This window comes from Xiphias gladius, chromosome 24 (assembly GCF_016859285.1).
Source record: "Xiphias gladius isolate SHS-SW01 ecotype Sanya breed wild chromosome 24, ASM1685928v1, whole genome shotgun sequence".
Taxonomy (NCBI): Eukaryota; Metazoa; Chordata; class Actinopteri; order Istiophoriformes; family Xiphiidae; genus Xiphias; species Xiphias gladius.
Window position 1 is genome coordinate 12,883,168 of NC_053423.1, and position 12,628 is coordinate 12,895,795.

Here is a 12,628-nt window from a genome sequence, read left to right on the forward strand (position 1 = left end):
TTGAGGTAACAAGAGATCCATTGCTTCCATGTCACCTAACCCCTGTTTGCTCATTACCACTGAACCAGGACCACTTCCTGTGATCTAGAGTGCATTAACACTTTCTCTATGGCATATACACTTTTTCTTTTTAAAGAAACAGCAGCTATTTTCTCTCAGTAACATCGGGGTCTGCTTTCTTGTGTGGAGTTACAGGTTCATGCAGGTATGTGAGCATCGACTTCAAAGACATCTGATGGGGTGCATTTTGAAGCAAGGAGATGAAAGTGTTGCGTCAGGCAGGTTCATAATGAGAGTGGGGGCTATTTTGGCAAGGTACATCACAAGAGCCTTTGGAGGGTCCAATCTTTGTAAGTTTTAGGTCTGTTAATCTTTGTTTTGTTGTTAATAACATAATCTTTCTCTAAGTCTCTTGCTCGGTCTTTTCCTTTCCTTATTTTTTTGAGTTTTATAATCTTCTCAATGCTATAGGCTTTTATCCACTCCATCCCTTTTTTCCTCTCGTCCTACATTAGCTGATGAATTTGCTTCTGTGTTTCTGACCATTCGATCTTGCCTTTGCCAACTGCATAAAAAAACAATACTCGCAAAACATAACCATGATTTCTTTAGTAGTATTTGTACCTAATCATACAAAAATCCCTCTCCAGTAACTGGCTGTAGTAACAGAAATGCCAAGCACTGGCTTTTACTTTACCTGCCTGAGTTAATGGTCCGTTAATAGTTTATGATCATAATTACTCTCAGAAAAAAGAACATAAAATAGATTGCTTTGACCCTGGTGAACTCATCTTTCATTAATTAGAGGTCATCCTAATTGGCAGAGATGTGGGATGCATTAACAAAAAGACTGAGTCAAGAAATGCGGACCACTGAAGAGACTGATCATTTTTCATATGATAAAGTATGGAGATTTGCTTCTGTGTAGTTACAGTAACCGACATCTGTACTTGCGTAAAAGGAACATTTCAAGTAGTGTTCGTTCAGCTGCTGCAGCTAAAATCATCTCAGGATGATTTATTGTGAAAATGTTGGATTTGTCCTTTTGTCAAACGGTGCCAAAAAACAATTCAGAATATGCCACATCCAGGATATGCTGCACTTCATCAACTTTCTGTTTCTGTGTAATTTGCTGTTGGAGGAGAGTCGAGGTGACTTTGTTTTTGCACGTTATATTGTCTCGTTTCAATTACTTCCTATCACCATTCTCCTTCTCTTTAGCTAAATGTGTGTATTCCTCTGTGTCACAGCACTCCCCTCACTTCTGCCCGACACAAGAAAAACAAAACACTTGAAAGCGAAGATGAGAGCAAACTTTAAAACAGCACAACTTTAACTTGAAACCAGAGAAACATTGTTACTTTTGTAAGCCTGCTGTCTCGTGTGGCGGGCATCCTGCCAACATATCACGTCACTGGAGCTGTGTGGTTTATGATTGCCTCCTTCCAGTAAAGAGTCCCAACCAATTTGTGGTTTAGTATTAAGAGAAGGGGAAAGAAGTCGAGTGGGTTTGGGTAGGGGTGGGGGGACCGGAGGGGTCGGCTCAGTCTAACATTAGTGTAATGAAAAACTCTGGCCCTGATGCCCGTTGTTGCAGCTGTGCTTCGATGCACCTATAAAGCTCCCCCACACCTCCAACCGCTTGCTGCTACCATATGGTAGCCTGCATTAAAGGCCCCGCAGTGGGAAGACACTAAAATTAGACTGGGGAGAGAGAGAGGCAGAGAAGGAGCGAAGGAGGGAAAAAAAAGTTGCATCTTTGATTCTGCAGCCATCCCAGTGATACACTAACCATCTGGCGAGGAGAGGAGAAGGGAAGGAGGGACTGGAGGATGGGTGGATAGAAAACAGTATATAAACAGAGACAGGAAAGCGATATAGATATAGATATAGATATAGATATAGAGAAAGAAAAACGAGAAAGTGAATGAAAAGAAAAAGGGATGAAGAAAATGTATGGATAAGGGAAGGATGTAAGGAAGGAGAGAGTGAGGACACAAAGTCCCTGTTTGTGTTGTTAACGGCTAGTAGTGGGACCAATTTCTGCCCACATCCACGCAGGACCTCAGTGGATAGTATAAGCTTGTGGATGTCAGTTCACACATGCACACATCTGCAAATTCACTCTTGCACGCCCACAAAGACAACAGAAAAAGGGTCGATATTGTACTCAGGGAGAACTAACTGTCTTGTTTTCATAAATAACATTTTTCTCATGCCTGTCACTCAGACACAAACAGAACAGGGACTGACAGATAAGGGACAGAGAATATATAGAGAGGAAGAGGCAGATAAATCAAAAGGAGGATTGAGTGGAAAAAGAAAAAAAAAAAACGTGTTAGACCCTCAAATCCAGCTGGCATCCAGAATATGTGCCTACTTAACACAAAATGCACATAAATGGCCACTATTCCACCTGTAGATACAAACCGAAGAAACACCATCTCTCTTCATTTTTATCTCCCAGGTTGGAATAAAGAAATGTGAGTTGTGCTGTTGTTGACTGAAATAAGGTGACTGGTGACAAATGAGTTGAAGCAAGGTCACGGCTGGGTGCTTAAGAGAGTACTCCTTCCTCTGGTAATATACCATGCTAATGGCTGAAAATGGGACATACTTGCTGAAAATATGGCTTAGTGGGATGAAGAATCGATGATAAAACAAGCCTGAGAGAAAGAGGAGAAGGAGGCTGGAAAGGAGCACGTGAAAGGGGATGTTGTCCTTGTGCCAAAACCACATTCATTGTGCTCAGCTCCGGCACATGTTAAGAAAGATTCTTAAAAAAAAAACCAAAAACAAAAACTTCTTTATAGTGCACAGAAAAATTATAGTCGGAACACAGTTGCTAACTGTAGGTTAAAAAGAGTAAACCAAAAAGAGGCAGGGCTGAAATGACTTATGCACTATTTAATTTTGGTGGAGAGAGAAACAGACAGATTAAGAGAAAGAAAACAGATGACAGCAGATGACTTAACAGACAAAATGAGAGCGACAGTAGCTTGTGAAATTGCAGAGAAACTGAGTGACAAGCAAGGAAAAACCAGGTTAGAGATAGATAAAGAGAGAGATAAAGATTTGAAGAGAAGAGAGACTCCAACAATAGTGAGAAAATAGGGAAAAAATATCATGAACATAAGTATGCACATCTGGATCTGGGCTGGCTAAAGGTTTTCCAGATTTGGTCAATCAGACAGACAGACAGGCAGGCAGGGAGGCAGGCAAACCCTCTGCAGTAATTGTATATTTGAATATCTACCTTCAGAAAGGGTATGACAAAAGGTCGCAGAGGGAAGTTGGTGGCTTCTTGGAGCTTGGAGTGAAATTCCTCTATGGTTAACGTGGAATTCTGGAGGAGAGAGAGAGACAGAGAGCAAACACTTGAATCCATGTGGAAGGCATTAAGCGATAATATTACTTATTGGAAGCTAAGCTATATCCTGGCCTGGAGTGAATGTTTCAGGTTTTTGTAATAGGAAGCATATGGGCAGGCCACAGTGAAAAGAGCCACAGAAAACAAAGACACACATCTCCTTCAATCAGCAAAACAAATACACATGCAGAAGTCACATCATCAAAAAATATGCAGCATGATATAGATTTTTTTTTTTTTTTTTTGCCGAGTATGCTCTTTATGAGCATGGACATGAATGTTGCTGGGCTTTATCATTCGTTTACATACTTGTCTAAACATTTCCTTGCAGTTGAAGGGTTTGTGGACTTGTTCTGACATTCAGTCTATTTTTGCAATTAGTGCAGGTCTGCGTATTTGTGACATGAATGAAGATGGACTAATTTTTTGCGGTGCATTCCCTAATTTCTGTCCAGTAAAACAATACATGTCAGTTCACACACAAGCTTTCTGTTGTATACCTGTACATGCATGGCATCCTTGTGCTTATCAACATAGTAAACGGTATGATCCTATCACACGGGTGCCATAATGCTCCCCGCCTGTGTTCCCTCTCCTCATCAGTGCCAACTGAATAACTGCCTGCCTCTTTTCACAGACCAGATAAGACCAAGGTGACCAAAATAAATTACAGTTGCATGGGGTGGACCAGGCAAATGTGCAGTAGACAGGGAGGGGGGTAGTATACTTTATGGGTATTTTTTATGTTATCTGTATGGTTGCAAACAAGAAGCATATACAGTATGTGTGTGTTTTCAAAAGTGGGTTATGCATTTCAGTTTGTCACCCCTCAACATGCAAACAAAGTCTGGTCTCTATCTTTTCTCCTTTGGCTGCCTGTAACTCACATTAATGGCTGACAAGACAGCAGTGACACTATTTTTAATTTTCAGCATTAGGTATTCCCAAGATGCAGAGAAAGTGGAAAAAGAGGGAGAAAGAGGTGATGCACATGGGAGAAGAATCTGCTATATAACGAGCAAAAATACAATCAAAAAAAAAAAATCTAGGGAGACAGAGAACATAAAAAAGCTGCAGATATTATTTTTCCTCCCCACACTCTCAGCCTTATTTCCCAGACCTGAATTTTGTTACATTCAGCCTTACATCTGTTCGCCCAGATTGCGTAGGGGCTGTTCTTGACAGCTAGTGAAACCTCCTGAGTCTCCCTCTCTCCCTCTCTCCAGCACACAACTAGCTAATTAACGGTGTCACACTTTTCAATAAGGCAGGGGGAGAGACAGAGAGACAGTGAGAGAGAGAGGGAAAGCTGGAGAAAGAAATGGGGGGGGGGGGTATGCAAGCCAAAAGGACACAGGAGAGGCATGTGCATATGCAGACGGTGAGAAAAATAAACATAGTGAAGCCAAAAGGAGGCTATGCTCTATGTGGCTAATTAAAAAATTCCTCCCTCCATCTCCTCCGCCTCCTTTCTGCACAACATTCAGTCACTATTTCTGTATTCCCCTGTTTGTTATGCTCAAATTTTCTCAGATCACACAGACGTGCGGTAAATCTTTAGATTTGCACATATATTTTATACCAAATGCTCTCGGTGTTATAGCCTTGATATAACAATGTCAGCTAAGCTGCAGAAACACATCTGTCTCATCAAATCTCTCTTTGCAATTTTACTAATGAAGAAATCTCTGGTGAAGAAAATATTTCTGCACATGATGTAAATTAACATTTACATAGGTCCAGTTGTTATTCTTTGCATACGTGTTGTTTATATACTGTATTATTTGTAAAGTCATACAAATTTTGATTTCGACTTTGAATAGCACGCTGTTTTTATTTCCTCTATTCGCTGGATGCTAATTTGGGTTGGAAGTGATTATCTGTAATGCTTTAATTTGTGCATCCTCTTAAAGCTACAATCATCTATTTATTGCAATTCCTTCTATTCATTAGCCAAATAAATAAAGAAGGTCTTAATATTGCAACTGGCTGAGTCATGTTGGGTTATCAGGCACCTGCACAACCTTAGTGATACCATTAATTTGATGTTAAAAGAAGAAGCCTAATCCTTATCGCCTTGTGGCTCTGGTTTTCCATGCTGTGGCGTGTTGTATTTCAATTTAAATGAATGCGATGGCAATTCAATCCAGAATGGATCAGGTGCACAAAAATGGTAGTTTGAGGGTTTGATGCCATTCTTTGTCCTTGACAACAACATACTTTCAGTGTTTTTGCAGGCATTGCTTTACACCGAAGAAAACACGGCAAAGTACTGATGGATGTCCATCCAGAACGCAAAGATTTGCAAATTTCTCCAAATGTTTATTTTACACTTATGGCTGGAGGGCCAGATGGGTGAGGTTTCTGACATAAGAAAATAAAAAAGGCTTTTCAAAAATACCCCTGGCGGTTTTTCATAATTAGCAATAAGTATTTCAAAGTTATTTAAGTCTTCATCTCTGTGACTGACAACTAACCTGACACTATTTAAACTTTCTTGATTCAGTAAACCTCTTCCATCTGGTACTTCAGGCATGCTGAACAAACGCTAAGAGTTATTCTCAAAAAGCCGACTTATATATTCTCTTACTCCTGCTAATTTAAGACCTGGTGTCAGCTTTCACTCTATGAGCCCCTTGAACTACAGCTCACGCACACAGTAGCTACTCACCACTAGTCCTAGCACTAATGTGCGGACCCGCTCGCCGATTTCAGGTGAGATGTCGTTGCCAAACTGCTGTAGAGTCGTGAGGAAGCGCTTGAGCTTGCTGAGCTGCCGGGCGCCACAGGCCGGCGGCAGCTGCTGGTTGGCCAGTGAGGATGAGGAGGAGGAGCTAGGACCATTGCTGTAGCCGTTTGGAGGAGATGGAGCGCCATTGAGTGCTGTAGGAGAGTGGCTACTGCCATTGGTTACTGCGTGAGACAAAGACACAAATAATAGTACTAAGAGGAAGAAGGCCAAAATGAGAGCGATTATATTTTTGTCAAGTATAATTTCCATAGAAACACACTGTTGTGCAACAGAAACACTACGCATCACTACGTTTGCTGTAGACAAATCACTAAGAATAACCTAAAAACCTGACAGTACCTTTAACGAACACCAACAAAGAGAACAACATAGGTCAGCTTCATGGAGACCTAACCACTGATTTGGAAATGATTTACATTCCCCTGAAAACATTCACAATCCTCAACATTTGTTTCCAATCATCGCGGCTCGTTTGATCGTTTGCGGCTTCTTCTCATAAAAAACATATTTCTGCATTTGGAGACATGTTGCCTCTCTCCACCTCCTTCTCCCTTTCCCTCCTTCCGTGCAGTCTAAACAAGCAGGGACAGTATGACCCCACGTTGTGCCAGAGCACAGGAGCAATGTGTGTGTGTGTGTGTTTGTGTCTGTGGGGGAGTTGGTGTACAAAGAGATACAAGGCGGCATGAAGCTTTCTCTCTAATGAGATTAGGTTCTGACTAGCGATCCACTCACTCCCCCTCTGGCCGCCGTCCAAAGCCGCCACTGTAAAGAGAGGAGAGAGACGAGATACTCAAACTGCATCTGGTAACAATTACGTCGGGTGGAAATCAAAGCATACTGCTTTGTTAAAACCTTCGGCATGCGTAATGAGAGAGCTGGGCCTTTCCTCCCTCATCGCACGGAAGCCCCAACGTTAATTGTGGAGTGTGAGCAATTGCACGAGAGAGAGAAAGAGAGAGAGAGGCAGGCAGATGCAAAGAGAGAGAGGGAGAAGATAGATACCATAGACTAACAAAGGGTGAGTAAGTGATTGAAAGAGAACGAAATAATGCCTCTGTTGCAGAGAACCAGCACTACTAGTGCAGTTTCTCTGAGCATTTAGAACCACAGGGCTTCTGATTCTTTGATTCTAGTGCTCTTCGTGCAAGTGGTTAAGTATGTACTTCTAAGTGAATACTACGGTGTAATTTGCTCGTCATGGGCTATGTGCACGTCATGGCAAAGCTCCAAGCGTGGGCGTTAATGAACTTGTTGGGGGAGTTGTTGGGAATGACTGCAATTTAGAAAAGCTCAATGCAACTTGTTAAGAAGGTGCGGGGATGTTGATGTTTTTTTTGTCTTTTTATTTTACAATTGTATATCACATCTATCTTTGCATGTGTGAGCACACAACGCTGTCTCCTACAAATAACGTTTCTATGCAATTATGGCTGGATTCAGACATTACACTCAGGGGCAACATATTTGTTAAATGACTTAATCCACACATTTATTAATGGCAGCAGAGGTAACAGCATGTTCCGATACGTTCAGTATCAATGTACAAATAGGAGACAGGGGTGGAGCACATGTATATGCTCTGTTTTAGTCTGTGTTGCTGTGTGTATTTTCATAGTGCGCGTTAAGGTGGAATTATACTTCTGTCGACTGATGTACATTGGTCCTGCTGTCACCTTAAGATTGATTTTTAAAGTTGAGCATCACCATTGTATTTTATGTGGGGATGCAGTAATCCAACTTTTTCTGAAAATGGCTTTATTAGATGTGTGTTACAGACAAGGAAATTATTACTGTGCCTTTCTCCAACCTGCTTGATGTCTCCACCAGCAAGTGAAACTTGTAGACTAACATAATTATTAAAATGTCAACCATCTAACAACATAACCGTTTATTTTTTGAGGATTCTAGGTGATGTGCACTTCCGCTGCTACACCGTAAACCCTTAAATCAGAAATATAAATCTTTCTTTACTCACAAGTTGTGGGGGTGTAGGAGCTGTTGCGTGGCGCTCCCTGTGTGCTGGGTGGGGGTGGCATGGTAGGGGGGGTCAACCTGGACTGTGTCTTGACGTCCGCAGGTGAGTCGGGCATGGTGGAGCGCTTCCCAGTGTGATCTGAAGCAGGACAAAGAAGGCCAAGAAAAGATTATAATAAAGTACCAAACAAATTGGGCGAAAGCTTAACATAGGACATAAACAACATTTCAGGGCAACACATTCCAAGTCTGTGTGCCTGGAAAGACTTATATCATCATTTGAACATAAACAGTGGCAAGATTTAATATGATAACAAAGCTCCTGTGAAGTGCACCAGGCAGACTAGATCTGAAAATAGATGGCTCACCACATCATATGTCTGCGTGTCTTGCAACAATGACACTGATGCATATGCTCAGACTGTCAAATGAAAAATGAGAGCGAAAGAGAAAGTAGAGACTCACAGACACACAGACAGACGCCTGAGAGGGGAGCGTAAATCTGCAGCGAGTACGGGTCTCATTCCACCACCATCTGTGCCATCCTGCATGCCCGCTGTACAGAACGGCGACACAACACCCCTCCCTTCCCTGCTAACGACCGCAGTGCTCATTATACACACAAACACACACACACACACACACACACACACACACACACACACACACACACACACACACACACACACACACACACACAGACACACACTGCCCTAATACTTGTATCTCTGGATACTGTATACTCACATCTGTTCAGGATGGGAACATGGCAGACAACCAACTAGTCAATGAACTAATTTCAGTTCAAAAACAAACACAAGCTAACTGTTCTCAACTTGTGTTTCACCTTTGATATTCAATGATACTTGTGACAAAATGAACCCACACCTGAAAATTAAAGCAAACAGCAGAAAAAACAGCATAATCATACTCACACTACTTATAAACAATTTCAAAGAAAAAACATTAATCAAATACAAAACATTTTCTTTGTTTGCACGCCCATCTTCACCTAATTTAGTTGCTTTGTGCTCAGCAGATAACTGACCATATCAAATGTACGAGAACAGCAACAAGACATTATCAGAGCCTTGCACTGGCGCGGGGGCTGAGCCCATATTGTGCAGGGTAAGATACACAACTTCTCTCATTAAAAACAGTAACAAGCTCGTCACAGAGTCAACCGAATGTTATCAACTGTCTCTGTGGCACATTGTGAAGGGGAAATTAGAAAAAAAAAAAGGAAGAGAGAGGAAGGAAGGCAGAGGCTGAAAAGATAAAGGAGAGAGAGAGAGGAGGGAAGGGAGGAGCTGCAAGAGAAACAAAAGTACTATCTGTGACATTGGAAACATACAGCTACAGTCATTGAGGGACTGCATGTGCCATGATTCAAAGACACACACGCACAGTAAAGACACACACTCTGTAATCAGGGTAGTGAGGGTACATGTTCCAGAAATAAGGTGGTCCCTGTCACACATTCTTATCATTGCAGGGACACCAAAGACCCTCACACGTGTGTGTGTGTGTGTGTGTGTGTGTGTGTGTGTGTGTGTGTGTGTGTGTGTGTGTGTGTGTGTGTGTGTGTGCGTGTGCGCGCGCGCGCAATTTAGCAATTTAATCTTCTATTTAACATGGAACTATGTTTATTTTCATACTTTTCCCTCAACATTTCCCTTTACATGTATTCAAGCATGTAAAGTACATACACAACAGACTACATACATGTTAGTGCTCCTCTGTGCCGACTGTTTGGATCCATAGTGTTACGTTTAGGCAAAATGAAAGAGAAATACGGATGTGAGAGAGACAGGATAGCCTAAGCCTGTTAGCTAGGCCCGAGCCTCAGTAATACTCTGCCTTGCTGCTGCCGAGGTGCTTTACTTTAGTCACGCTAACTCGGCTTTAGCAGCCAAGCGAGTGAGAGATGGAGATGTCACTGAATTTCTAAATAGAGCACGCTCCAAAGCTCCACAGCTCCATTTCCGAATTCAATGTTTAGGACAGTTTGGTTTCTTCTTCTTCTGTTGACTTTATGAGAAATGCGCAGAAGGAATATGAACTGAATGAAACAATCAAGCTTGCCACAAGATATATACAAGATACAAATACACACCAGTTACACAAGTGTCTTGACCAGTAACACGTTCAGGAGCGGTAATGATTGGTTTCTCTAAGCTTTAAATGTTTACCCTGAAGCACTGTGGCAAAAGTGGGGAATCATTTCTTGGCACAGTTTTCAAAGAAACAAGTCTAAAATACCAACTAGCTGCTCATAGAGGCTACATTGTTCCTTATGTTCAACCAAACTAAAATGATTTGAACTCATTCACTGACTGACACTGCCAGTCCAAGAGCTCCTCACCGGTGAACTGACGTATATATGCAGGAAAATGCTGTCATCACGATATCCTCTTTTTACATGGTGAGAAATTGTGAACTCTTAGGGTGAACTGGGAGGTGTAGACCAAGACTGAAAACAAGAACACAACAGACTCTGAGCCCAAACCTTTTAGGGTTAGTTGGATAGGTTCAATTTGCTCTGAATCTCTCAAATTTTAAGGTTTGCGTTTGACTAAAAAAGATATTTAATTCTACTGTTAAAATTAATTTATTATTGTAAGTGTATCACTGACTAACACTAAATAGAAGCTTTAGCTTATAAATGGAGAATTGCAATGATATGCGAAGGGAAAAGGGATAAATTGCAGGAGAGCAGCATGAATGGAGACAGAGTAGAGATTAGTGGAAAAAAGCCGAGTGATTAGGAAACCAGAGAATAGAGGAATGGAAGTGAAAGAAGAGTCAATGTGAAGGGAAGAAAGGGAGAACAGAGCCACTGTCCAAACCTTTAACTGTCTATCCACTGTGCTTCACATTTGGTTAACTGTCTCTGTCTTTCTCTCTCCCTACCTCTTTCCACACACGCTCACAAACACGCACATTCACTCTCCATCCTCCCAACCTTGCCAGACTGAGAAAGGTTTACTACTCTAATTTCACCACAGTAAAAAAGTCTGCATCTGACTATTTATTTTATAAACTCAGGATACAGCAGAATAGCTAGTGGAAACATATAATCTTACCTCAGGCTGCCAGCTATCATATCCTGTATGCCTGCCTAAAAAATGATCTATGAAAATACAAGGTCATTAAAAAAGACGGCCGGGTGACAGGACCCAAGGTAATTCATCATTTTCCAGTCAAACACAAAGACCATACATGTATATACTTAAGGAGCCCAAGTTAAATACAGAGAAGTCACCATATCACACATGGTTTTACTTATCCTGTTTCAGTGGATCTTTGAGCTCATGCCTTCCATAGTGCTGTATATTGCCTTTTCTAATTGTGTGGTAATGTTTGGCCCAGTTCACATGATCTATTGTTAGATAGTAGGACATCAAATTAGGATCTAAATCATCTTATAATTACCTTAATCTTTGAGACTAGATAAGGAAATTGATAGAATAAATGACTGAAGATGCAATTTGGAATCCCTAGGGTGCAAATAATACAGAATAATTCTTTCTTTTTTCAATTTACAGCAAAGTGGGGTGTTTAAAGAGATGGTTGGAACATTATTCCTTGGGGTATCATTCATTTGAAAGGAACATAAAAATGTTTTTTAAAACATTTTTTTCATAAATAAAAACTTCTAAAAAGTCATTTTGAAGCCCAAAAAGAAAACACATAAGGATGGAAAAAACACAAATGTCTAGACTCAAGATCCACCTGAACTCCAGCATGGCACCATGGGCCCCGCGGCAGTATGAAAAGATGAGTTTGGTTACAGGCTTGTAATTGGGGATTAACACCTGGGTCAGTGTTATCATTGGATGGCAGTCGTCCGGTAGAGATGAGAGAAACATAAACCCTGAAAGCATTTGAAACTCATCCGCAGTCCCTCAGGTGAAGAAGATGAAGGATAAAGAATGAATTAGTGTGAAATCCATGCACACAGCAAAAACATACACACACACCCAGGCAATAACATATTCTCACTCTCTCTCTCATAAACACACAAGCTCACACGCACTTTGTGATTTATAAACAGAATCTTCTCTGTTTCTTATTTGATTGAGAGCACTGCAAAGCATATAAGCAGAATAAAATCAATGGCTTCATGCTAACCAACAAGGGTTGCAACCCACCATTCACTCAGCAATTACTATGCCACTTGAATCGATAGCAATACTCCCTCCACAAGGTAATTTACCCAGTCTCTGGGAAAAAGAAAAATACATCTTACAAGTGAAAAGACATGACTGTGTACTATCCATTTTCACGAGCAAATACAGCATGTACATACTATATATCTTAAAATAAAAAATGTATGCAGAGACAACAGTCAGACGAGCCTCCATTTTATTATGGCGATAGGGCGAGGCTGAACAATAGCAAGTGACTTCATGCATAATTCAGTTCAAAAAGAACAAGCATTCTTAAACAACTTTGAAAACAAACTCGGGCGTCTCTTCCAGTCTAATACATGTGTTAAAAGTTAATGGCTGGACTTAATGTACATC

At 41.1% G+C, this 12,628-nt stretch overlaps 1 protein-coding gene across 4 annotated transcripts in view; it reads right to left on the reverse strand.

The window, feature by feature from the left end:
• runx1t1 (RUNX1 partner transcriptional co-repressor 1) overlaps positions 1-12,628 on the reverse strand; it is a 58,208-nt gene that overhangs the window by 13,201 nt on the left and 32,379 nt on the right. For all 4 annotated transcript variants that reach the window (XM_040122531.1, XM_040122529.1, XM_040122530.1 and 1 more), the window contains exons 2-4: positions 8,101-8,238; positions 6,042-6,283; positions 3,257-3,346 (exon numbers count right to left, since the gene is read on the reverse strand). In XM_040122531.1, coding sequence (XP_039978465.1) covers positions 3,257-3,346; positions 6,042-6,283; positions 8,101-8,238 — 470 coding nt within the window. The remainder of the gene's footprint in view (positions 1-3,256; positions 3,347-6,041; positions 6,284-8,100; positions 8,239-12,628) is intronic.